This window comes from Pyrus communis, chromosome 4 (assembly GCF_041283825.1).
Source record: "Pyrus communis isolate YQ-2024b chromosome 4, ASM4128382v1, whole genome shotgun sequence".
NCBI classification, from domain to species: Eukaryota; Viridiplantae; Streptophyta; class Magnoliopsida; order Rosales; family Rosaceae; genus Pyrus; species Pyrus communis.
In genome coordinates, this window is record NC_142568.1 from 19,178,282 (window position 1) to 19,204,442 (window position 26,161).

At 38.7% G+C, this 26,161-nt stretch overlaps 5 protein-coding genes, 1 non-coding gene and 1 pseudogene across 9 annotated transcripts; 2 read left to right on the forward strand and 5 right to left on the reverse strand.

Annotated features, from left to right (window-relative positions):
- The first annotated feature begins 644 nt into the window (after positions 1–644).
- On the forward strand, positions 645–4,037 carry LOC137722104 (protein NODULATION SIGNALING PATHWAY 2-like; annotated as a pseudogene). Its single transcript, XR_015961776.1, has one exon. The product of XR_015961776.1 is annotated as a protein NODULATION SIGNALING PATHWAY 2-like (transcript).
- On the reverse strand, positions 3,220–9,289 carry LOC137721823 (ubiquitin-activating enzyme E1 2). The gene is made up of 7 exons (XM_068460832.2): positions 8,989–9,289; positions 8,289–8,629; positions 7,727–7,944; positions 6,222–7,010; positions 5,213–6,081; positions 4,690–5,122; positions 3,220–4,042 (listed from the first exon to the last, which is right to left on the reverse strand). The coding sequence occupies exons 2-7, from the start codon at positions 8,614–8,616 to the stop codon at positions 3,446–3,448; spliced, it is 3,234 nt and encodes a 1,077-aa protein (XP_068316933.2). The 5' UTR covers positions 8,617–8,629; positions 8,989–9,289; the 3' UTR covers positions 3,220–3,445.
- Positions 9,290–11,252: 1,963 nt separating this feature from the next.
- On the reverse strand, positions 11,253–11,334 carry TRNAS-CGA (transfer RNA serine (anticodon CGA)). The gene has a single exon. It is a non-coding gene; the product is annotated as a tRNA-Ser (tRNA).
- Positions 11,335–11,407: 73 nt separating this feature from the next.
- On the forward strand, positions 11,408–13,156 carry LOC137721696 (kinetochore protein SPC24 homolog). Its single transcript, XM_068460722.2, has 5 exons — positions 11,408–11,695; positions 12,072–12,213; positions 12,306–12,407; positions 12,615–12,688; positions 12,850–13,156. The coding sequence occupies exons 1-5, from the start codon at positions 11,527–11,529 to the stop codon at positions 12,954–12,956; spliced, it is 594 nt and encodes a 197-aa protein (XP_068316823.1). The 5' UTR covers positions 11,408–11,526; the 3' UTR covers positions 12,957–13,156.
- A 74-nt stretch (positions 13,157–13,230) lies between these two features.
- LOC137721842 (gamma-interferon-responsive lysosomal thiol protein-like) lies at positions 13,231–14,819 on the reverse strand. Its single transcript, XM_068460864.2, has 5 exons — positions 14,450–14,819; positions 14,272–14,337; positions 13,880–14,026; positions 13,685–13,777; positions 13,231–13,554 (listed from the first exon to the last, which is right to left on the reverse strand). Exons 1-5 carry the CDS (start codon positions 14,783–14,785, stop codon positions 13,384–13,386), a joined length of 813 nt encoding a protein of 270 aa, XP_068316965.1. The 5' UTR covers positions 14,786–14,819; the 3' UTR covers positions 13,231–13,383.
- Positions 14,820–17,984: 3,165 nt separating this feature from the next.
- On the reverse strand, positions 17,985–21,099 carry LOC137722407 (gamma-interferon-responsive lysosomal thiol protein-like). 2 transcript variants are annotated; one of them, XM_088692015.1, is made up of 5 exons: positions 19,118–21,099; positions 18,933–18,998; positions 18,696–18,845; positions 18,450–18,542; positions 17,985–18,321 (listed from the first exon to the last, which is right to left on the reverse strand). In XM_088692015.1, exons 1-5 carry the CDS (start codon positions 19,457–19,459, stop codon positions 18,130–18,132), a joined length of 843 nt encoding a protein of 280 aa, XP_088548141.1. In that variant the 5' UTR covers positions 19,460–21,099; the 3' UTR covers positions 17,985–18,129. The 2 variants fall into 2 exon arrangements, with proteins under 2 accessions (XP_088548141.1, XP_068317498.1); XM_068461397.2 differs by lacking the exon at positions 18,450–18,542 and having other exon boundaries at positions 19,118–19,506.
- A 1,579-nt stretch (positions 21,100–22,678) lies between these two features.
- On the reverse strand, positions 22,679–25,556 carry OSH1 (gamma interferon responsive lysosomal thiol (GILT) reductase family protein). Of its 2 annotated transcripts, XM_068462756.2 has the most exons (5): positions 25,268–25,551; positions 23,907–23,972; positions 23,683–23,820; positions 23,257–23,349; positions 22,679–23,072 (listed from the first exon to the last, which is right to left on the reverse strand). In XM_068462756.2, exons 1-5 carry the CDS (start codon positions 25,517–25,519, stop codon positions 22,917–22,919), a joined length of 705 nt encoding a protein of 234 aa, XP_068318857.1. In that variant the 5' UTR covers positions 25,520–25,551; the 3' UTR covers positions 22,679–22,916. The 2 variants fall into 2 exon arrangements, with proteins under 2 accessions (XP_068318857.1, XP_088548926.1); XM_088692800.1 differs by lacking the exon at positions 23,683–23,820 and having other exon boundaries at positions 25,268–25,556.
- Between the last annotated feature and the right edge of the window lie 605 nt (positions 25,557–26,161).

The following is a 26,161-nucleotide window of genomic DNA, read 5'->3' on the forward strand; positions in this document are numbered from 1 at the left end:
CACTACTCTAAACGTGTGTCTGAATACATATAAAAGTCTGTTTGCTTATATTATACTAAGAACTCAAATGAGATAGGATCCTAATTCTAAACATTCGTTTGCCTGATTGGCTCTTAATCGAAAGGCCTACTTGAAGTACATGGAGATCTGGGGGATATCAATATCGTTCTCCTCATCCTCGGCTCCTCGTACGCCACCACCTCATCAGAGTGCTTCTAATTAGCGGGAAGATCTGCCTTTGCAACACAAAGAATACGTGTAGCAGATCCGCCACCACCTCAAGAAGCAGCCAAGAAAGCAAAGAGAATTGAGTTGGGAACCTTTTGTTGCATTACGTATACAGTGCGTAAGAAATTGGCGAGAGCGATTGGTATTTGTTTATGAAGATAAGATAGTGATTAATAACTCTAAATAATTATTCTGATCATTCTCTCTTTTAATAATCTTGATACGATAGTGATTAATAACTCTACATAATAATTCTAATTATTCTCCCTTATAATAATCTGCTGTTGTTTCTACTATTTTATGCTTAATCTGTCTCTACATTGTCACCAACCGATATATAATGATAGATTAAAACTTCATTGGCAAATCAAACCTGAAGAAAAGTCTTCAAACCCTCTAATAATATTCATAAAAAAAGAAAAAGATGATGCAATCTGAGATGTTCCAGACCTTGTGGCCGTACCTGAATGTAATAAATTCACCTTTGGATACAAATGAATACACTGATCAGATGGGGAGCTCTGAATTTTCTTCGATTTTCATGGCTTCGGACGAATTTTCAGAAACTTCTTTTCCATTTTCAACCATGTTTTCTGGTGAATTTGAACAAGTTGCAGATTGTGATCATCTCCTGCAAGTCATATCGACCGAGGTGGAGGAATTTCCAATGGAGTTGGGAGGATTCGAGCCCAACTATTTAATCGGTGAGATAGAAAATATGTATGCCTCATGTTTGGAGAGCAGTGAGGGTAGTACTCTTCCTTCGCAGCAATTTTTTGAAGGAAATGATGTGTGGAGTCCAAACTCTTTTGTGACATCTGAGACATCCTTCATGGATGTGACTTCCGTCCAACAATCAATAACCCTGCCAAGAGACGAGATGGAAATCGACAACAAAGTGAGTATTCACCATCTCTCAAGGCGTTCGGTGAGGCCATGGAGATGGGGCAGAGGGAGCTGGGGAAGGTGATCATGAGATGCCTAGCGGAGAAAGTGAACCCACTTGGTCAATCCCTTGAGCGCATTGCGTTCAACTTATGTCAAGGAATTGTTGATAATCACCACAGAGACTATTTGAAACAAGAATCCCGCCAGAATTTTGAGGCAGCATTCAACTTGTTCTACCAAATCTTCCCTTTTGGAAGATTTGCTCACTACGCAGCAAACACCGCAATCCTCAAGGCTATCCCAGAAGATGTAGAGACGGTTCATGTAGTGGAATTTGATATCGGTGAAGGGGTTCAATTGTCTCAGCTGATTGAGGCTGTGGCAAAGAGAAACAAGACATTAAAAGTGACAGCAATTAAATGGGATGTGGATGAGAGAGATGAGGTTGCTCCTCCACAGTGGAGATTTGAGGAGACAAAAAGGCAACTCCAGCATCACGCAAGGTCTTTTGGCCTAAACTTGAAGGTGGAGGAGATCACGATCGAGGATTTGGTGAGCGAAATCAAGAAGGTGAACAAGAGAGGTGGAAGAAGAGAATTTATAGCCTTCAACACTATGGTAGGGCTTCCTCACATGAGGAGGAGGAGAAGCAGGGGGCTTGTCATGGAATTCCTAAGGCTAGCTAAGGATTTATTAGCCAATTCGGCAAGAGGTATCATAACGTTTGGTGATGGAGATGCTTGCGTGTTAAAAGGAAATGACTCGAGTTTCAGCTCCTTCTTTGACGCGAATGTTGTGCATTACAAAACCTTGTTAGAGTCTTTGGAATCAACCTTCCCGAGCCACCTAGGAGAGGCAAGGATGGTGATGGAGTTGTTGTTTGTGGCACCGTATGTGTCTTCTCAGGCTTGGCTCGATAAGTGGAACGAAGCAAGAGAAGGCAGAAATCTTCAGTCCTGGTTCGGGCTTGAGGGTAGGCGAGTGAGTGGGGAAATGTTGACGGAGGCCAAAGAAATGGTGGGAGCAGATAGCTCATACGGAGTGAGAATTGGAGGAGAGAATGCGAATGAGATGGCCTTGGAATGGAATGGAATTCCTTTGGTTACAGTGGAAACCTGGACAAACCAAAGCTAGCTTTAGACTCTGCTGTAGATTACCATAAGTTGTTTTCTGTATAGATTCATTACGTTTTATGTTGTAAAAAATAGTCAACTAAGTTGGTTAATTTTTTGGCATAATAAATTTCACTCTATAAACCTCACAAAACTTATCGAGACCTCCCTACATCTAGGATGTACTGTGACGGTACCTGAATCATTAACTCACTTCTATGTGCTCAAACGCTCCACGTGACCTTGCATTTCGGCTTGGATACCGCACAGTTGCTCTCCAATTGCTAATAGTGGACTTACAGAGTTTATCGGTGGTACTTAAACCTTTGACAAGTCTGTCTGTATTTTTGGTTGAAGAGTGATGGTGCTTGAACGCCCAAAAGGATGTCTTACATAGCGAGCCCTCCACCGTCGCGACTGCGCCTTCCCTCTCCTACCGGCTGGCCTGACCCGGGAGGGGTCAATATCCTTTGAAGTCAGGCACGCCAAGTTAATAACAAATTGAAGCTTTCAAAAGCGATGACATAACCTAAATTTTACCACTTGTGTATTGTGAATTCAGCCTTAAAGAAAAGTTCACATTCTAAACTCGTCCTTGGTTCGACAGAAGCCTATACAGGCTTCTAACGGTACACAGAAATCGAGTCCAGAACACGTAGGGCACTTTACACAAGTGCAAAAGCAAGAGGTAAGCGAGACTGGTACTCGGATAAGTGACATCTTGAGAAGTCCTTGCGTTGCATCACCTCCTTTTTATGGCGTTTTGACTCAATAGTGAAAAACAATAATACATGCACATCCTGGTGCGAGCTCAATTCTCACTGATCCCTCTCCTTCCATAACTTCTAATAATCTAACCCACTAACGCTATCGTTTGTGAAAAAAAAAATGATATTTTTTACAATAAAAGAGATATAACTAAAAAGAAAGGAAAGGAAAGAAAGGCAATAAAAAATCAACTACTAACCATAAATCAGCAGAAAACTTCATCTGAAAAGGTAAAAAGACAAATTTCACCATGTTTTTATAACATTATTGGCAGAAATAAACAACCAAACATTTGAAAGTACAGCCAGATAGACCTGAAATCGGCAAGTTCGGACAATCGGTCGGTGCTACTCTAAAGTCTGAACATATATTTGAGGACATATAAAACTCCGTTCACGTCCTACACATCGCATTCCGGTTTTGCTCGATAAGCTCATCAACCGAAATGCCTACTTGAAATAAATGGAGATTTGCGGGATATCAATATCGTTCTCTTCTTCATCTTCGCAAGCCACCACCACGTCAAAGTGCTTCCGATTAGCAGGCAGTTCTGCCTTCGCAATACTCGTAGCCAAATCCACCATGGTCCTGTCCATGCGCTCCTTGTGCTTCGGGAACATGCTGTTAAAGAGCAGGCAGCTTCCATAGGAGATGCTGTACGCGTTTAAGCCCTGGTCTTCGAGCCACTTGAGGAGCTGCTTTAAAGTTGGGTTGTCCCTTATAATCCACCTGTCCCATACTGTCCACTTCATATCTTGGTGCTTGATGACTTTAGGAGGGACTGGTTCAGCCATGGAGAACAGAGGAAGGGAGAGATTGGCAAAGGTGTTTCGGTAGTCCTCAACCTTGTGCCCTCCATCCAGAACCTTGTACAGCTCCAAGCAGACGAGGCCAGTTGCCAGAGCAGTAGATGTTGCAATTGCAGGAATGATTCTTCCTGCAATGAATTTGGCTTTCAGTTTGTCGACTTCACCAATGCCATAGTTCCTTGCCCTCATATTTGCAAATCCAGCTATTAAGTCCATATGATAGTTTGTATCATCATCCTGCATCAAAACATATCATAAAAGCACCACGTCAGTTGTGGATTCATGATTCTGCGGGAAAACGAGAAAGAAAGAAGAAAGTCGCCACTTGTAAACTTTGAACTTTCACATACTTTTGGCTCTAATTCAAATGGATACAATAGCATCATACAACAAAAACCTATCCGAGGATATAGCACTAAGCAACAAATCCCTCCCCAATATCAATAACATTGCATACAATATGCTAAACGCACACCTAACTAAAAATGATTTAAGTAGTTATTGAATTACGTAGTTATCAAACTCCTCGTTGATATTTAAGTTGATTTCCTTATTAGGGCAGCTATAATTAGTTCCGCAAGATTTAACTGTTATGTACTTCAGTACTTCTACAGAACATGGAGAAGACCTAACAAGTTTGGGAGATGCTAATACCCTTATTCAAATTTCATATACATTGCTTATTATCTGCATCAGCATGTTGTAATAAAGAACTTTACTCTTGCACATGTAGTATGTACTATGGTTTCCCTAACACTGGCGCCAACATTTTACCTCACACACGCTATGATATAAGGAAGTCACTCTTATCTCATATTGAGATGAACAAATAAATACAATGTCTACACAATTTCTACGTAATGAGAAAAGGCTGAAAAACAAACCTTCTCAAACTGAATCGGGTTCATCTTGAAGCCTAGTGGCAGCCGCTCCTTGCATCTTTCTAACTTCACGACTAACTCGTTGATAACCGCAGCATCATCAATCGATGCTGGTAAGACGGTTGTAGCTTTCTCATCAGTCTCAATCTTCACATCTTTCTTAGGCTGAAAATCCGGTACCATCACTTTGTTAACAGCATCAGCAAACTTTGTACGAGACTTGACCCAATCAGGAATTGGAATGTTGAATGTCTCTGCTCGTAGTATAGATGCTGCCATTAAAAACTGGAGGTGGCTGAGATCATCAACTGAGAACTGCAGTGGCCGTGGAAAACGTTTGGGGGCAGACCAAAATGGTGTCCCGCTACTGGTTGTAGCATCCTCAGGAAAAGTATAAGTTAACTGCTTCACACGGTTAGCAAAGTAGTCCTCAAACCTGTTTCCATTAAGTACAATTGATTAGATACAGAAAAGAATATTATGATTAAATGAAAATTTAAGAAAAAATGATAGACAAGAACTGTACTTCAGACGGGCCCAGCTTATGCAATCTTGGAACGTCTCACATCTCTCTTTGTCAAGGCATTCAATGACACTTTCCAAGTTGTTCCTGGCCTGAGCATCACCAGCATTTTTCATTGCAGCAATGTATTCATTAGGATTAGTCAGGTAGGCATTTACTTCAGCTGGCACCTTCTCAAGTAGACCCTCAAACTCAGACCGGGCCCATGTCAAGCAGTGGTCAATGTTGTGAGGGAATGAATGAACTGTGCACATGGGTGCTTGCTTTTCAGGTGGGTCCCGCGATGCTCCATAATTTTCAGTCAGGTGAGGAATGACCATCTGCGTGTTGCACTTGGCACCTAGAGTTCCTGACTCCAAAAGTGGCTTCTGGAAGTACAAGCATCTCTGATCAATGTAGAGCCTTGCATTCACATTATCCAGAGCATTGATAACAACATCCAAATTCTCCCAAAAAGTATCATCAAACACATTTTCAGTATCTGGGCTTGCACGATTCTGCAGTGCTTCAATGTTCAGACGACCATTTATCAACGTAGCAGCAGAGGCAGCTACTGTTGATTTAGCCTGCCCAATGTTCCAATCTCTAAAGAGAAATTGCCTGCTAAGGTTACTCTTCTCAATAACATCATCATCTGTTATTGTTAACTTCCCTTCTTTACCACAAGAGACACCCATCAATGCTAAATTCTTCAAAAACTCACATCCTAGTGCTCCAGATCCAACAGTGAACACTTTTGCGTCCTCCAGCTTTTTCTGGAGCTGGGCTCCAAATACTGAAATTTGTGCATCATATCGGCTATTCAAAGGCTTCAAATCATTAGGATCCAAGGTCTCTGAAGGAAGGGATTCAACTGAATCGAAGTAGAAAAACTGTCCACGAGGCAAGCAAAAACAAGTGTTAATTTATAACGAAACAAATGTAAACCTAGTGGAGTCAGTTAAAGATTCAAAACAAAAAAGCAGTGTCAACCATTCTTGCAAAGAAAATTCAAGTTGGTTTAAGTAATTACCTGGAAAAGAGGATGGAACTTAGCAGAGCAGGCCTTCACAACTTCTTGTCCAACAATACCACCAAACATAGCAGCCATGGGATTTAGCACAGCTCTAGCACCAAATGCAAAATGACGAAGAACCTTGTGGTCAATCTCCTCAAGCTTACCATCTGCTGAGCTATCATTGATGTTAGTTACCATAGATATGAATTTTGTAGCATCATCCTCAGATCCAGCAACAGGGAAACGCCCCAACTCTGAGATGAACTTATCTAGTGCCTGAAATGCCAAGTGTAGGAGAGGTGGGCGATCAAACTTGGAGAAGTCGCTCAGAAGGAAGTCACCATGATCCTTGAGTGCTTCTCGCAGAGGCTTAAAGTTCAACACCTTGGGTTGCTTCACCTGTGAGACTATACCCCCTTTCTCATATGCAGCATAATTGGTAGTGTCCTCCTCAATTGTGAATGAGTAAGGTCTTGCATTCTTAACCTTCCTTCCATCGTTCAACTCAGTCATTCCATGGACTTCGGTGAACACAACTAAATCCCCATCCTGGAACTCAAGCCTCTCATCATCAACACATGCTATGAGACCAGGGTTGTCATTACTAATTGATGCAATTATACCTGTATGCGGATCCTCACCATCAACATCAAGAACAGTGAACTCAGGGCCAAAGTCACAAAATACGCTGCCAAAAAGGCCTCGTACTTCTGATTTTATAAAAGAGATGGGAGGGTTATGATTATGGCAGTAGTCATCGAATTCAATTGCTTTCTCCAAGCTAATATCAGTGAAAACTACAGCCTGCAGAAAATTGAAATACAAAGCTAAAATCCAGTTGTCTGCAGAATAATTAAAGTGTATAAAACAAAAGGACAGTACACAGCTCCAAAATTTACAGGAAAATTCACTCGGAATCCAGCTTAACAACAATATCAGTGCTTGTTTGGCCAAATGCACCTCTTCCCAAAAGTAAAATCAAGTGCATCTATTATTGTCTGTTAGTAGATAAAACACAACTATACAGGAAGAAAACCACTCAAACTACGATAACTGAAAAAGTTTTGAACTTCTAAAGTGACATTGTTAAAAAGAGCAAATAGTCTAGGATACACCTTGTGTTTTTATGCAATCAGAATATATGATTTCAAGAACATTAATTCACTTAATTTTAAGAATAATAATTAGAAACTGAATTTCACCAAAAGCCTCTAAAATATATGTTAGTGACAATGCTGCAATAACACAGGAAAAGCAGTAACAGAAACACCATTCTGACTCCAATAATTGGAAAGGCTTTGAATTTCCAAAGAAACATTGACAGAAAGAGATAAAATACTCAAACATATACCGCTTTTCATAGGCAAGCAAAAAATATGATAATGAAGAATATTGGTTTCCTTTGATTATAAAAATTTAAATACAAAGCTGGATTTAACCACAGACCCCTAAGTTAAAAGTTAGCAACATCAAGCCATTATACAACAAAAGAAGTAACAAAGAGACAAAGGGTGCAGTACCTGGAAATCAGAGAGTTTCTCTTTACTCAGTTCAGTTGTTATGGTCGAAATGACAACAGCGTTGTTTAGTTCTTGTAATTTTTGAACACAGGCAAGCGCCCGATTCTTTCCAACATCCTCCTCAGAAAAGAAGAAGTTGCTTGACAAGTCCCACAACTCAACAACTCCATCATCATGCAAAGTCACAGACTTGACACCGGCAAGAACAAGGTTTTTTGCTGCAACAAAGAATCTCAATGCATAAACCACAGAATTACCGGACATTCGTACCACCGTAATTTCTATGAGAAACTAACTTAGCAGTAATTAGCAAGGTGCTCTCTTCAAGCTCCTAATAAGTATAGGATACACAACAATGAATCAATGGAATCATTTCACAGTTTTCTCATGCATGATCAGGTTAAGCACGTCTAACTTAAAAATGGAAATGCAAGTCCATTAAAACAAAAAATATTTATACCCTTCCCTTTCTTATTCTCAGTTATTATTAGAACAAATTAAGTTCTCAAGAGCTATAAAACATCTCCATATCATCCAAATAAACCCAACATTTTTCACATACCAATCTCAGCGCCCAAGCCCTGCATCCCCGAGACGAGAATGTTGGAGGCAAAGAGCCGGCGCATGGTCTCCCTGCCATACACCGCCAACTGCCGGCTGTGGAGATCTTCATCGATATCGTTCGAGCTCCCATTGCCCAATGCCATGATTGGAGATTCTTCGATGCTGCTACTGCTGTTGCTGTTGTTGTTAAAGGTCGTGGTGTTTTTGTTTTCGTTGCTCTTAGAATCGTCAGTAGTCGCAGCTCCGCGAGGCTTCTTGATCGGAGATTCCGTGGCTTCGTTTACTACAACCTCTCCGCCCACTGCTTCTCTCTTTCTAGGAAGCATATAGTGCGATGAACTGCCGAAACAGCAAAATCTCATTTTATCAGTAATCAGTCTCAGATTCCACACTCTATCCAAAAACCTAACGCAGTCTCCGATTAATTAAACAATAAAAAAAATCCTATATCATCTTAAACTAAAATTAAACCCTAATATCACAAGATCGGTTTAAACGCACTATTTAAATTTCTCCAAACAACAGAATCCGGAAACAATATCAAAATTTTCTTTTCGTATAATTTTCTCGGGAAACAAACAGAAACTAAAAAGCTAAACAGTGATCTAAAATCTACCGATTCCAAAACTAAATACATAGATCGATTCGATGCGATAAAGCGAAGAGGAAATCAAGCGAGTGAAGCAAAGAAGATATACCGAGACGAACTGTGGCGAAGAAGCGACGGTGAGAATATCTGGAGAGAGAGAGGAAGCGTCGATTGCAGGTTTTTGTTATGGTTTCTTCTTGTTTCAGCTTCTGCAGAGAGATGCGATGGTCCTGATGTCGCGGTTCATCTCTCTTTGTAGAGAGACGGAGAGAGAGAGAGTGAAAGAGGTGGGCCGAGAAAGATGGACTTGGATTGGGGTAAAGGGAAAAGATGTCCTTCGGGGCTTGTTTGGGAGCGGGGATTAGTGTAATCTAATAGGGATTGTGTTAAAACTTTGGGTTAGTTATCCTGGATACCAACACGACTGTTGGGATATGTCGTAGGGTAATGATATCCGTATACCTATTTTTACTTTTTCACACATCTCTTTTAATTTTCAACCGTTAAACCAACTGCACTAAAAAAGATCAGTAATAAAAATTTAACAATAACGCGTGTGAATTAAAAATAAACGTACGAATAACATTGTTCTAATTAATATAGCGTCATTGTTTGTTTTTTCTTGTTTACAAACAGATAAATGTTTGTGAAATTGTCGGTGTTGGAATTTAAATGAACCGACAGGGGATTTGCGTTTGCCAATTTGATTTTGTTTTGTCATTCTTTCTTGGTGCTCACAGATTTTCCGAAGCTCCAACAATTTATATTGGTTTGAATTCAACAACTTGGAGAAGGGGCTAAGCAATCTAATTTTATATTTGGTATCCGCAAATCAAACTTATTTTGATGTTTATGGGGCTCTAAAATTTGAAACTTTAGGGTGCGTTTGTTTCACCGAACTATTTCAGACTAGACTAGTTTCAGGAACTAGGCTAAACTGGCTTGGAATAAACTAAGCTTAATTGATTTAATGAAGTGTTTGGTATAATGTTGGACTAAGAAACATGATTTAAATATTATATTATTTAATTTGTACCTATTAATATTTTATTATTAATTTAATTTATATTTATTAATATTATATTATTACTTCTACTTTTTCTTTTGTTCTTTTCTAAAATCATGTTTTCCTATTGTTTTCTCCGCCACTGTCTTCCTCCCATCTGCCCTTTTTCTCCCTTATTTCGCCTTCTTGTTCTCTGTACCAGGTTGCTCATTGCTTTGTTGTTCCCTTCGTTTTTCCTTTGCCTCCGTGTGTGAGATAGGGGTTGAATTTTGAGTTGGGGGCGGGATGCATGTGTTATTGGCTCGAAGGTGGGAGATGGGGGTTGAATCTGGTTTAGGTTTATGGGTTCAAATTTTGGGAGTTGAATTTGGTTTTGAAAAGGCAAAAATTGAAAAAGTTTTGCTTTTTTGTTTCGAGTTTTGCGGGATATGAGTTTGAAAGGGTTGTAGGAGGCGAGGAAGGAGCAGATTGGAGGGGCGAAGCGGGGAGGGTGAAGCGTTGCAGAGTTGGGCTTAGTAGTCCGCCCGATTTTGGGGGTTCTCGCTAAGACCCTCTAGCGAAGCTCGTAGTCCGGTTTAGTTGAAGCGAGTCTCATTAAAGTTAGTTTCCATGTGTAACAAACACAGGATTACACTACCATTTAGTCTAGTGTAGTCCAATGAAAGTTAAGGAGGACAAACAAACACGTCCTTAGAGTATTACGAAGTAACTTTAACTTTAACATAATACGTTAACTTAATAAGAGATCGATGATAAACTTATAAACATCTCAAAATTTGAGTAGAAAAAACATGTTTGAATTGATCCACCCTAACCCATATAAGAGAAAATATTTATTTTCTTGACATTGCGCAAGGAAACATGACCATAGACGAACTACTTTGTATGATTTATATATTGTAAAGACTACAAACATATTTTTATAACACATCTCCTAATCCAATACAACTTCTTTCATGTTTTCTTGTTGAACAAATGTCCGGTCGTGTTTAAAGTAACTTTATCATAAATGATTCTTTATGTTTTTGTTAAGTAATTGATCTAGTCTTTTATGTTTCGAACTCATATATTTCGTTTTTCATCTCTAGAGTCACTCATTAATTTCGTTTTTATCATTAAATTTAGTTATGTTTTCTTACAAAAACAATTGCACAACGCCACATGTATTAGGTGAAAAAATCTATTAAAAATAATTTAAATGTTTAAAAACCATAAATAAAAAAAAAAAACAAGTTGAGCCATCCCATCTGAGGGAGTTTTGGAATGCCGAACATGAAAGCAACGGCTCAATTTTTCTAATTTTCCACCGAATACAGTAAAAAGAAATGAGCGTTGTAGAATAGATAGAGAAATAATGAAAAAAATTGCGTCGACAGCAGGATTCGAACCTGCGCAGGCAAAGCCCAACAGATTTCGAGTCTGTCTCCTTAACCACTCGGACATATCGACAGCTGCGTCAGAGCAATAGAAACAAGTAGTATAACAACTCAGTGTGTCCCACTATTCGTCAATTTGCAAAGGGGGATTTTTCACTGTCGGGCGAGCCCTAAATTCAACACAGACACGTTCCCACCAATTTCTCTTTAATTTGAAATTTTCCAAAATCTCCGACAGTTGCAGCGAATCCGATTCCCCGGAGAAATGGGAGAAGCTTCTGGAATTTCGAAGCTGATTTCGTACAGCGACGATCTGGTGAAGGTGTTGAAGGACCAGAGGGACATCACCAACTTGGCGCGGTGTCTCCAGCACTACAAGGCCCTCCGCTCCTCCTGCGATTCCGATTTCAATGAAGTCCAGAACTCGCTTCGAGGTTTGATTCCTCACTTGGGTTCTGTTTGTTTCCCGAGAAAGTTTCTGACCCAGAAAATTTTCAGTTGCTTATACTTTTTTCCACTTTCAAGCAAGTTAATTTATGCCTTAGGTAAATCTGGCATTGTTTAATTTAGAAACTTGTTTTGTGCACACCCGTAGAGAGCTCCACCTCAAAATGTAGGGTTCTAAACCATTTTCCGGGAAAATGTTTTCGAATGAAAAAAAGGGGGGGGGAGAAAGGGGGTAGGTTCAATTTGGTTTTTTTCTGGTTGATTCTCGTATTTCCCTTGCATAAATGTTTCTCGGAAAGAAGATATTTGGCTGGTGGTGTATGTCGATACGTGGATTGATTGATGAGTTCTTATATGAAGCAGACTATGAGATAAAGACAGATGAATGCAAGCAGAAAACCGAGGCAGCAAAATCGGAGGTTGTTGCTGATGAAGAGTTAGACCGTCTTCAGAGAGAGTTTGATGTGGATGCTGAAATAGAAAGTTCGCTTATGGAGGAGATTAGATAAGTATACATTTAGTTGTGTTGGCTTTCAGATTTTTTATTTTAGGTTGACTAGCAATGGTTGCTGATTTGGCTCTCTTTTGCTTCAACACAGTTCTAGGCAACGAGATTAGTGAGTTTGAACGCCAAAGGATTTCTGTTCAGGAGAAAAAGCGAAACTTGAAGAGACACGAGCAAGATGAGTTCAGGGAACAGTAAGTATTTAGAAGTGTGATGCTAACATTGTGGCGATTCTTTCTCTTCTGTTCTCAGTGTTCTTATATGTCTTAGGTTCTAAAAAATACTGATAAAAGTCTATGCATTCATCATAGTAGTGGTTGCTGTAGTTGTACTGGTCTCTGTCTCTCTTGACAGACTGACAATTCATTTCTAGTCAATAAAATATTTTCTCTTATCTACAGGAGGAAGCTCTCCATGTATGCTTCTGTCACAAACATCATACCAAACCTGGAAAATCAGTCTCGTGATATGGGTTGTATCCTACCGCTGAAACTTATTACTTGGACATGGATATTCCTTCCCTTGTTTGTTCGTTCATTTTTTTTATTTATTTATTTATTTTATTTTTTTGTGCAATGTTATTTAAAGTATGATATAGTTGTAATCACCTTGTTTTCCTTAAGTCTAAAATTACAGATATTGTGGATAGCAATAAGAAAATTGTTCAGAAGTTTGAATTTGATCCAACAAAGATGACTGCCTCTGAAACATGTGATAGCATTTGGAAGATGATATCTTCATGATATATCTTGAACATTTTCCCTTCTGACGGCTTGTATAATATAATATTTTCCATGTTTGTTTGCTTCTTTTAGGTTGTCCTATGGCTTGATATCGTGTTTTTGAGAAGTGATCTTTGGGAGGTTTGTAACTTATGATGACATATTGTAAAGCACCTTTCAAAGTTGATTATCGGGGATGGTGTTGCTGCCCCTTGGAAACATATTGGTTGTGTACTTGTGTTTTACTGTCTATTTTGTTGTAGCATAAGTTTGAAGGGCGTATTAGAAAGTCATATATTCGAAATTCAGTTTCATTCATAACTATTGAACCAAGATACAATACATATAACGCTGGTCAATTATTCATAATGATACGGGACCGGCAATGCTGCACAGAGCAAAAGATATTGCAGAACCATGTATGTGAATCACACTGAAGTTTCCGCCTTCATCTATGAAGTTTTAGTTGTTCCTGGTGTTCTTCACCCGTGTAGCACCTTTGTCCAGTAGAGTTTTCCTTATCAGTTGAGTTGATATTGGTCGGAAGTGGTTTGCAAGCCTCTGGTTTTGGACTTCCTTCGTAAGCCGCACAGACAATGGGTACAAAGTTTTGGTAGGACTACAACCAGATATGAAGAGTTCAGTATTGTATGTGTGCTTGCAGGCGCATTGTGTGTGTGTGTGTGTGTGTGTGTGTGTGAGAGAGAGAGAGAGAGAGAGAGAGAGGGAGGGAGAGAGATGGAATTTACTTCATAGAGTGGTCCAGTATTGACAAGAACCCATGGCACATAGTTGTGAACTGGATCAAGATGCGCTGTCTCGTTTGCATATTGTAGTATAAGCTGCATGCCAATTTATAATCATTTTGTTTGTTGAATGAAAATATTGTTTGGATTTGTATACATGAGTTTCAACAAAATGCTGTTTAACAAATTAGTGGGAACCTTTTTCTCTAACCCGCTGTCGTAGCAATCTTGGACAGGTTTTGGATCCATCCCTAGTTGTTGAGAACAAGATTTCCATTCATCTTTCGACTGCTTTCCTTGAATAGTTTGGTTCTCAATGCAATGAATGAATTTGAAATGCTGCGTCTGCATCAGAGTTAAAGTGACGATGAAGATCAAGTGAAAACTCTGTAAGTAATCCTATTCGTATCATTCATCTTTCATTGTTTTTTTCTGTAAGGTCTGTGGAAATCTGCAAACATCTCCTGGACAAGACTCATATCATTTTAGGTTGTAATGGAAAGAAAACTGTGAAAACTTATGATTCTGTCATATGTGTAAGTATATATTTATTATTTTCTTAGATGTTGAGGAAAAGAAGATGGCCATACCACATCTGGGTAGCTGTTGATAGCACAGGCTTCTATGCTGTTCAAGTAGCACTCATCCGGGCCGTGCTGCAGAGTGTGAAGCACCACCACATTCGTTCAGCACAGGCGATGATAAAAACACAGAATGATAAAAGCCAATTAAAAAAAAATGATGAAGATGGGAAATCATAAATCTGACCTGGCAAATGATGGTGCTGTTAGGTCCTTGTATATGAGCATTTCCATATGGGACTAGCCTCAAGTTCACAATGTTGATGAGATCTGTGTCGAATACCTTTGATAGTCCATTTACGATGAACTGTGCACAGAATGGGCATAGTGTTTCGTAATACAGAGTCAGGTCAACTTTCTTAGCTTTGGTAGGAGGCGTAGGAATAGCACTAGGAGCTTCTATAAGTTTTCGGGATTTTGGAGAAGGTGGGACTTTGCTGCCTTGATCTTCAAAAGAACAAGACATGCAAATGATGAGCAAAGAAGTTAGAATAAGAAGGGAGAAGAGCTTAGGAGAAGCCATTACTGAATGCTTATTAGCAGTTAGAGCACACTGAAGCTATACACATGGAAGCCTGCACATATATATATATAGCTCCTCCAAGTACCACTGTACCACCCACCACCGGACCAAGCTGTTTCTCTACATTAAATCTTAGACTGACCAAAATACCCTCTTTCGTTTGCTGTGAGCTATGATCGCCACGCCACCTTAAGCGGGAAAGCGACAGTCGCATATCTTCTCAATGTGTTGAGAGATGACTTGTATGACAGCTCTTAAATTTCGTCATTTGAGTTGATTGAGTTGCATCGTCGAATCAGCATATGTTGCTTACTTGAGGATGATGAAACTGTGCTAAAAAAGGAAGATTAAGGAAAGATAAGGCAATTAATTGCAGAGCCCAAACTCTTGAAACTGTGGTAAGAAAGGAGAACTATGACAAATTAAGGATTGCAGTAATTAGGAGTTGGTATATTTTTGGATTATTATCATTTATTCATTTGACTTGTCCAATTAATGTATTTAAGAATCAAATGTCTTGTACAGTCAATGAGCTATAAGCTAATAAGATTTGGTGTTGATGATGGTTTGCTGAGATAAATAGAAACTCAAACAAGAAAAGTTTTGATGATGCATTAAACGCATAGGATTGTACAGCACATATCAAGCACTCTAATGTGTTTTAACTTTTTCGTATGACAGTCATGGATTAAGTTTCAGATACCGGTGCAGTGACATTCCGGTTATAGATAAGTCTCTCCCTGAAGGGAGGTGGAAGAAGGATCCTGTAGCTTCGCGTCTTTGTGTGCCCTCTGAAAATCACATGATATGTTGAAATATTTGTAAAGAAGGTTATACAGCATTAGTATTACCTAGTGATATTGGTTGAATAGAACACCTTTGGGTGTAATCAAAGGTTCTTCTTGAGAATCTATATTTTTTTAATCGGAAGTCGAACTTAAGAGCTCTTTCACTACAAAGCTCAGTTAGTGGTGTCATAACTTAAAAGGTCAATTAAGTACTTAGTCATTAGGAGATTTAAATTGTATTTGTTATGTGATGCCCCCTTGCAACGCGTTTTCTCTGTCTCTCTCTCCTTGTTTCTCTATCTGGAAGTCCATATCCAGAGCTTCATCTCCAGCTTGAAGTTTCAATCGCCGTCCTTTGCTCTTGTTCAGGATAGGCGGCAGCTCGCTACTCCTTCCCTTCTCTTTCCCTCCTTTGCCTTTTCCATCTTTTTCCACCCCTCTCACTTCCTCTACCCCATCCCCCTCCCTCCATCCATCTCTTCTTCCTCTCGCCTTTCCAATCTCTTTTTTTTTTTTGGCTTCTCCATGAGTTTTTCTCAGTTTTCCCTGAGTCCGGTCTCAACTATCTCCTGAGCTTGTTTCGGATTTGGGCTTCATGCCCCTTATCTAGTGTCTTTTGCCTACTTTTATTGCTTTCTGTCTTTTAATTTTCTTTCATCCCTCCTCCTTAGTTGTGACACTTCATCCCTATCCAACCTGTACTCGGATAGGTGGGCTCCGATTTCTATTGGATACCAAATCTACTATCCTTTCTCACTTCCCCTTCCCCAACCGGCATGCCGGATCCCCATCGTGAAGGGGACTTGGATACGGTGTCTACTTTTTTGGTTCGGAATTTGGCTTCCACCGAGCATGTGACGACGACAGTGGTCTGATTTATGTACCTTGAGATTAGAGTTTTTTTGTTGTTTGTTTTTCCAGCCTTCTAACCTAAGTTTGTGAGGGCTTCCCGTTGTTTCTTGGGTTGCAGCCCTCATTTTGTTTGGGCCTTTTACCTTATCTTTTGTTTGTTTATCGGGTTTCTTTTGGGCCTTGTACTAGTTTTTTAATGTTATGAAAGTTCTTTTGACAAAAAATTGAAATAAAGTACTCAGTCATTAATTAAGACTAGTATTAATAAAGATTAAGACCAACTTTCCAGTATGGAATGTATATATTGTTTGTTTTGCCTCACATACAGTGTAATTTTCCTTTATTTAAGCAATGATCAAGGAGCCACTCAAACTTATTAAACAAGAAAAGCACTGGTAACGCATAAATACATCAATTCATCTATTTTTTGGCTTCCACTAACCCTAATTAAATTGATCAAGTTACTTATTAGCATAAGGTAGGTGGGTTCTAGGTTTTAAGTTTCATTAGTTAATGGTTTGACTGTACCAACTCCAACAATGGTTATTTGTCGTTGTCTTATTAATTTGTCATTATCCATGTCAGCAAGATATTGTGGTACAACTTGTTACGTGAGAAAATGATGATATATTGATAACGAAAATGACTACAAGACATTTGAAGGATACGATATGGTACGAAGGGATATTTATTCCAAATTTGACGTGGGAGGATTGGCATCCATTAGATTACATGAATGATCAAGATTTGTTTAAATGCACAGATGATAAATGCAGAGATTTGGAATCTAATTATAATCATAACAGAAAAAAAAAACTTGAACCCGAATCATAGAGTCATAGAGGATTAAGCAAGCCAGAACTACACATCATGATTCATAAGCCGGACTATGACTGCCAAAGCAACCTACCGTTCCGCAAGGAGTTAGGCCCCTTGTAGAACATCCTCCTTGTCATCCTATGGAGGTGGTGCACTTGGACAAAGATGGTATTTGGCTACATCAACATATGCAAGTTCATCACTCACTCCTCTACAAGGGTATCGTCACTTGATACCCACTTCCTTTGCAACGAAAGCTTTCTGGAACAATGGTGGATCTGGTGTGGTGGTTAGGGATTGTACAAGCTCTTTTATGGCAGCGGTGGCATGTTCTTGGTCGGCGTTGCTTTCAGTTTGCTCTGTCTTTAGGTACACACAGGTTCAGTTCCAAGGGCATTCTCAGCTTGTTGTGGCTGCCATGCAGAGGATCCAACTATTTCATCGGTGCATGGAGATTTGATCGAGGATTATATAGTGCAAAATTTCAACAATTTTGCCATCTATAGTTCGGTGGCATGTGAATGGAGTTGTACATTGGTTGGCTTGCGTTGGTACTTTCTCTTCCTATACGGAGAGGATTTGGTTTCAGTGACCTCCAACTATGCTGATTAATATTTCATTATTTTACTTGAGGATTGTAACCTTTTCAACTGTGGTACAACTTTTAACGTACGTTTCCATGGGTTCTTTCCAATCAGCTGTTTGAACTTCATGTAGAATGATAAAAATTGGAGATGGAATTAGTGGTGAATTTTGTCTCCAATTAAGTTTATGTTCAAAGTTAATGAGCCAAAACTACATCACCAATACTTAAATTAGAACACTACACAAGTAATTAATTATGCACGCTACTAATTAGTAAATTATTATTTCTATAGTCTAGAGCTAGTTGACCAGCAATAATGCTGCACACAGCAAAAGGAGATGCAGAATATAGCTTCTTATTGCAAAGTTTGTTGTTTCAGCTGAGCTGCTCCAGCTGAGAAGCCCGGGAGGAGCAATGAATCGGCTGCAAGTCCGTGGTTTAGGATAGCCTCGGTAAGCCTCACAGACGTACCTCTCAAAGTTTTGGTAGTCCTGCATGAAATCCACAATATGAATGATAAAGAAAGTGGTTTAATTGGCGTTCGTGTATGTGTTTGTGCAGGCACGCGCAAAAGTTTGAATTAGAGAAAGAGATTAGAGGGAAGGAGATTAGGGTTTACATTATAGAGGGGTTTTTGATTGACAACAACCCATGGGACACATGTAAGAGGCGGATCGAGACCGTAGGTTTCCAAAATATAATGTAGCATGAGCTGCAGCATATGACAATTCATAGATTAATTAGCAATACAGTTTGTGTATATATCTAGACCGGCCCTGAGATTTTGAGGGCCGCGGTGCGAAATTTAAACTGGAACCCTTACTAAGAACTGAAACAAAATGTGCAGTGTCCAGTTTGGGCTCACCTTTCTCTCATATCCACTATTGTAGCATGTCAGTAGAGGTTCGTGGCTCATATTGTGAATCTGACAACAATATTTCCATACATCTTCTTTCAATCGATGTTCTTTGACAGCCAGGTATTCAACGCAGGAAATGAAGGGTAAATGCTGCTTCTGCATCACATAGTTAAAAGAGATGAATTAATTAGGCTGTGTTATTATTCACAGGTGCTGAAAAAATTAAATAAGCTAGGGCTTTACCACATTTGGCCAGACGCTGATCGCACAGGCTTGTATACTATTCAAGTAACATTCATCTTGGCCATGCTGCAATGAAGGCACAAGCCACAATTAGTTATTCATCAAATTAACTAGTGCAAATACATATAATAAAACTATACGAAACATATAATACCAAAAATGAACTAGGGGCCGGGAAATGGGACCTCGCAAACGACGGTGTCATTAGGTCCTTCGACACGGACATTTCCAGAGGGCACTAGCCGGAGGTTGATAATGGCCATGAGATCCTCGTCCGAAATCAATAGGGGTAACAGTTGCTCGATGAAGGAAGCACAGGTTGAGCATAGAGTGCCATAATAAATAGTCAGGTCAACTTTCTGATGATGATCAGCTACTTGGGGCTCCAGAGGAAACGAAGGCGGGGCGACGGAATCAATGCTATGACCATCTTCAACAGAAGCGCAAGATGGAGGAGAAATGGACAGCAAAAGAGTAAGAACAAGGAGGGAGAAGAGCAGCTTAGGAGAAGTCATTAAGGCATTCATTTTGTTCTTAGTATTTGCTTAATTAGCACGTAAGAATTGTGATCATGTATTTATATTATAAATATGCCCCCAGTACAATGTGAACACTTACCAAAATTGTTTAGGATACAAAATTACACGTCGGAAATTCGTGGCCTTGTATCTATATATATTATAAGGATTAATTTGCACATCATTTTCCAACTCTTTGTGTTCATCTATTTTGTTTGCATTATCTAGCCATTTATGAATATTGTTTTATTTCCAAATGAGTAAGAAATCATTTAAATGAAGAAGAAAAATAGAGCAAAAGCTACATAATTAAGCTTTTAGAACCCTTGTGTATCCACCTAGTATGGCTAAAATATTGAGAAGTCCTGCAAATCCACGTCAAAAATCGTTTTATATATGGGGTTAATGATGACCTACTCAAACTTAGGGTGAAACAAGAAAAACACTCATAACGCATATCACTAGTATATAGCCTCCCTCAATGGCTCAATCACATATATCCATTTTTGGCTTCCAACCAAATAGGTGAGTTCTAAGGGCAATTGTGTCTAGGGTTGGATTGAATTGGGTTGATGTCAAATGTTACATCAACTCATATTAGACCGTAGAATTACATAAACGCACAAAAACACAATAATTTATAATGATTTGCTCGAAGTTGTTATGTCCGCGTTAATGCAGTTTCTATTTTCACTATATAATTGAGTTTTACAATATATAGAGGCTTGTTGCTTTTTAGAGGGGAAAGTGTGCATCTAGGGTTACAACGTGAGGAATGAGGATGATTGGGAGTTATCCCTAAAATAAGGGCGAGGGAGCCCTTTCATGAAGAATTAGGGGTTCGGGAGGGGATTGGAAAGGATTATACATGAAGAAATGCATCCCTTTTATGCACCAGACGAGCTCTAGAGTTCATAGCTCCAAACACACCCTTTTAGATAGAAGTGTAGAACCAATGAATTTGAGTCCTACCAACAATATATAATTGTTATATGTCACTTTCTCATGAATTTGGTATATGCCATGTCAGCAGGTATATATACATGGGATTCACACTCAACTCTTTGAAAGTGTATAGATTTTTAGTGATAAGAACTGGCAAAGTGATCTATGAAGTTCATATATTTTGATGCTTTTGAAATTATAATCTGATTGGTTACCTTTGTCTCAAAGTAATTGGGCTTTTTTTTCTGTCTAAGATATTGTAAGGCAGATAGATTGTCATGCACTTGACCTTCCATTGCAGCACGAAGCAGTAGGTTTGAGAATTTATTTATCCTTTAGAACTTCTAAATGCTAATGTAATATTTGACTTATGAGCTCAATAGAAATCAGGTAACTAAGCAAGCTGAGAAATTGATTTCTGCAGCGATAGAGTACTCTACTGTGCCTTTTGCTTCAAATGCACAGATTGGCAGGCCATCGGCACAAAGCACCTTTGTAAGCCTTGCAAACGTAGGTAGCGAAATTTTCATAGTCCTGTATTAAGGCGAAAAATGTTGAGAGACATAATCCTGCATCAAGGCAAAAATGTAGAGTGAAAGGGAGATGACCAACATTTCCAATCGGTTGATTATTCAGACCAGCCATGGAACGAACTTAAGAGACGGACTGAGGTGCATGGTTTCATTCGCATATTTTTGTTCAAGCTGCATTGCATTAACAACCTCAATTGTCAGATTAAGCGACATATAAACACGATTTCTATAGTAGATGCTACTATGACTATTCGACGAGTACTAAATCAAAATAACCTTTGTTGCATTTGCAAACGGGCTTTAAAGGCAATCCCAATGAGCTGAAACAAGTTTGCCACTCCTTGTGCCTTCCCTCAATTACCAGAAATTCTATGCAGTATATCAAAGCAAAATGCTTGTTCTGCATCATAAATTCATCCTAGTGTAAGATAACGTGAATTTGAGTACATTTAAGACCAAATTATCACAGTCAAGTCCATGTCCATTAGTGTATATGATTATATCCATACTACCATGTATACATTAAGTTCCAACACAGTATTAAATCTAAAATATCAGAGATAGATTATATGGGAAGAGAGGGGTCTCACCACATCATGTAAAATTTAGCTTGCACACATCTGGTCCATGCTGCAAAATTTCACAAAAATCATCATCAAGAACCGAAGGGCCGTTTGACAATTATTTTGTTTATATGTTTTAGTTTTCATTGAGTTCCCACCACCTCCCTTAATCCTTCTCCATTACACATTTCTCCAATGTGTTTTTTCTCTATCTCCAAAGCCTAAAACGAAACGGTTATATCACACGGATCTAAATGTACAATAATACATTTGGTTGCTAATATTTTAATGTAAGAACAGAAGTAACAAAATATGCATAAGTATTCATGCAATAAAACTGTAAAACTTCATTAAAAAGATGAAATGGAGAATCGACCTGACAAAAGGTGGCTGTAGAAGCATTTCCCCAAGGAACCAGCCTGAGATTGAGAATGGTGATGAGACCGTTGTCGAAAATTCGAGCAAGATTTTTGCCGATGAGAGTGGCACAATGGGGACATAGTGTTTCATAGTAAACTGAGAGAGTAACTTTCTAAGCTTCCATCTTTGAAACTCCGAATGAGCACAAAGAACTGGTAATGATCAAAGTGAAGAATAAATAAGTACTAGTAGCCATGTCCCTGAGATTTCAGAGCTGCTAGGTTTAAATTTATGCAGTTGGTTTAATTAAAAACCTCCTACTCCTACCAAACATGCGATTTCAATTTCCAATATTTATTATAAATTCATTTTGCAGTTGTCAAATCCCTTTCGATCTAATTTGGGAAATGCTTGTAGGGTAAAAGCTTCTGTTTTCTTTTATGTCTTTTACTGTAGGGTTTTTTGGTTCTTACTGGTGTGACTAAGATGGCATCAGTGTTTACCTACAAGTTTCTGCAGAAACAAGATTCGTTTGTCTTCTATACTTTTGGCAACAAGTCTTCCAAACGCGTTTATGATTCTTGGCTTATTAGACACATATCAGTCAGTAGTGGATACAGAAGTTTCTTGTTGGGGTCAAAATATAGCCCAACCCATGTCACTTTGCTCATTATTGTCACGCCTTACTCATCGTGAAGGACTTTTGTCAAGGAGCTTACCCCATGACAGCCATACTCAAGTAGAGATGGAGCTTTTTTAGATCATAAATAGCAAAACGTGGCAAGTATGAGCAATAGCCTTTACGTGCCATTATGTGGATCCGTCGCTGAGAGCAGCAATTCATCATATTTCATTATACACCAATTTTATAGTAATGTGAAAGATGCAAGCAATGACACAACAACCAACTTCTTCGAGTTTGCCATCACTTGGTCACCTCCATGGCATCAATGAAACGCTGCGCATTGAAACGTTCTCTGGTATTACAAACCCCACAATTACAGTGACTTGTGTCACATAACCCATATATATAAGAGTACAAATACTAAATTTTGTAGATGAGCATCAGTGTGAAGAGTTCCTTCCTTGATTTGCAAGGCAAACTTGAGGAACCGGTTTTTCTTGCTCGGTTGATTCGGTCTTATAACGAATTGATATGCAAGCTTGTGGAGGTGTGCCTTTGTAAGCCTTACAAATATAGGCCATAAAGTTTTTGTAGTCCTACGTACATACAGCAAAGTGTTAACAAGGGTGACAAATAACAACTTAAATTACCTATACCTTGGATGCCACATTGACTGATATTCATGTAAATTGGCTTGGGATACCAACAACGTGACATCTTGGGTAAGTTTCTCTCAACAAAATAGAGATGACAAGGTGAATGAATTACTAAGTGACCTACCTCTTGAAGTGGTTTATCATTGACAATCACCCATGGCACAAATCTATGTGGAGGTTTAAGCTGAGCAGTTTCCCTAGCATATCTTCCTTCAATCTATATATGTATCAAGCGAAAATCCCAATCCATGAAGCTCAATTCTCAAACAATGAACCAGTTCATATTAAAAAGCACCAGAACAATACACACATTAAGAGGAATCCCACTCCACTTGTTTACAGAACGGGATCAATAGTATCCTCGTCTTGCCTGTATGGTGACCATGTATTGCCTACATAACACACTTTAGCCAACAAAACGGCAAAAAACATTCAACTATAGACAAACTATGTGGTCAATACATGGTCACTATACAGAATGCTATACCGAGGTCCCGACTAAGAAGCTAATCCTAAATACATGTGTATGTGAAATATAAGTGAAACTAACCACATAGCCATTTCCACTGTTGTAGCAATCGATAGGCTTAGTGCCTAATCTTGTCATTTCAAAGCAATTGGCCCAAGCACCGTGTTTGCCCCCCAATGTAAAGCGCTCAACGCAGTGGATAAATGTGAAATGCCGATTCTACATGCATTAAAATTTGATCAAAATATTAAACTATGATTTAAGTATTTGGTTTTGCTTAATTAGTTGATTGCTGAGTTGCTTACCACATCAGGATAGATGCTAATGGTGCAGGCTTCAATGGTGTTGAGCAAGCATTCATCTGATCCATGCTGCAATATCCAAAAGAAACAATGGCAAAACATGTTTTAGTCCTTGTAATTTTCACAAAGTTTTGGTTTTTGTCCTTGTATTTTCAATTGAATCGAATTTGGTCCCTCTAGTTTGCAAACTCCGTTAAACCAACCGAAGTTGGTGGATGTCTTTCGATTGGAACAATTTGCAAATTAATTACAGAGATCGGATTCGATTTAATTGAAAATACAAAAACGACAATTAGGGAGTGAGGTATGCTAAATCACATAGTAGGTCAGCCATATTTTGATGTTTAAACTTGCCGTCCAAACAGAATTAAATCTAGATTTTTCACTTACAAGTAAAAAAGACTAACATTGTTTTAGTAGCTAAAGTAATGTTAGGAAGACTAAATTTGTATATTAAATTAGCAAACCAAATGAGATGTCACTAATAGAAAATAGCACATTTATCAACAATTAAGTAATAACTCAATCACCAACTTTCATGTCATTTAATTTACAAAATTTAATTTACAAATTTAATCTCCTTAACATAACCTAATAGCTAATTAGAAACTCTTTCAAAAGTGCTTTTAAATGACAAAACGTACTTTTAGTGAAGTTAATTTTGAATTTTAAAAGCACTTAAAGTACTTTTTGAGAAGCACTAAAAATGTATCTCTTTCAAAAAAACAATTAAATAGTTTTTTCAAGATCCACTTAATTTTTACTAAAAAATGATTTAAAAATATTTTCACTAAAACTACTTTTAATTATTAAACATTTATAAACAAGCTTTAAAATTACAAATCAAACCAAGACAGACCAAGATCCTCTCCTAATCTAAGGATGAGGATTCTCATGAACAAGATATATGGACCGTTGGATAAAAATCTAACGATTATAATTATTATAACTTTAAAGGGACCCTATTTGTAGCCGTTAGATAAAAATCCAACAGCCCACATCTTTTGATCTTGAGGATCCTCATCCTTAAATTAGGAGAGGATCCTGGTCCAACCAAGACAATGTGGTAGTTTGACAGGTACAAGAAGACACATTAATAATACTGGCCAACTGAGCCCACGAGAAAGTTAAGACCGCTTATGAGGTGGCCACGAGAACCGGATGTAAGGTCTCGTGATTGGCCCCAGGGGAATGACAACGCGAAAAAATGGGACAGGCCCAAAAACCGCAACCGACGCCGTTTGAGGCACGCAAACTGACAAAATTTTTAATCCGGTTACCAGTTGCAGGGTGCAGCTGGAGCAAGAAAGGTATTATAACGGCAAACAAGACCAGATTCAAAGCAATGGAAGGGAAAGGGTTACCTGGCAGGCGAAGGAACCGTCGGGATTGAGCCAGGCGTTGCCCCAAGGGACCAGCCGGAGATTGACGGCGGAGATGAGACCGTTCTGGAAGATCTTGACCAGGTGGTTGACGATGAAGTCTGCACAGTACGGACACAGAGTTTCGTAGTATAGAGTCACTGAAACCTTCTCAGAAGAAGCAGATGGAATTACCAATATCCCCAGGAAGAAGAAGAAGATGAAGAGTCTGAAGGATTTTCTGATAATACCCATCTTTTACATCAAATCAATTTTCTGTACAAAAGTGTGTGTATTTATTGAATTCACTGACCTCGACATTCATGTGGTCTTTACGTGTCAATTGCCTTTTTTTGGTGTTTTTCACTTTCACATTGATGGTACTGTGGTAGCGTGATACCAACTTTCTTTTCGAGTTGAAAGAAATTTTAAGTTCGAATCTCTTTGGTTTTTTATGCAAAAAAAAATGATGTTAAATAGGGTTTATAGTTCGCAATGTGATTTTCGAATACCAGTATCAGTTAATAATGTTTCTCTTATTTTGCAATTTTGAAAGTATCAGAGTTATTTTAAACAAAATATATCAAACGTAATTATTGAGGAGAGATATTTAAACACTGAACTTCAAACGTAAGATGAAAAGTTTTTAGTCGCTTCAACTACAAGTACCTTAAGCAAAAAGTGAAGAATGAAGACGGTAAGTATTGAGGACAGCAAAACACCATCTTGTATCTTCTTTATGGGGCTACACGAAGGGACTGTGGCGGCAGAAAAAAACAAGGATGTGATTTAGTTTTTGGAGTTTTAACGAAAAGTCTACAGTACTGTTCACTTTAATAAAAAATCATATTTTTACACTAAAAAGTCAAACTTGTACTATTCACTTTACCTTTTATT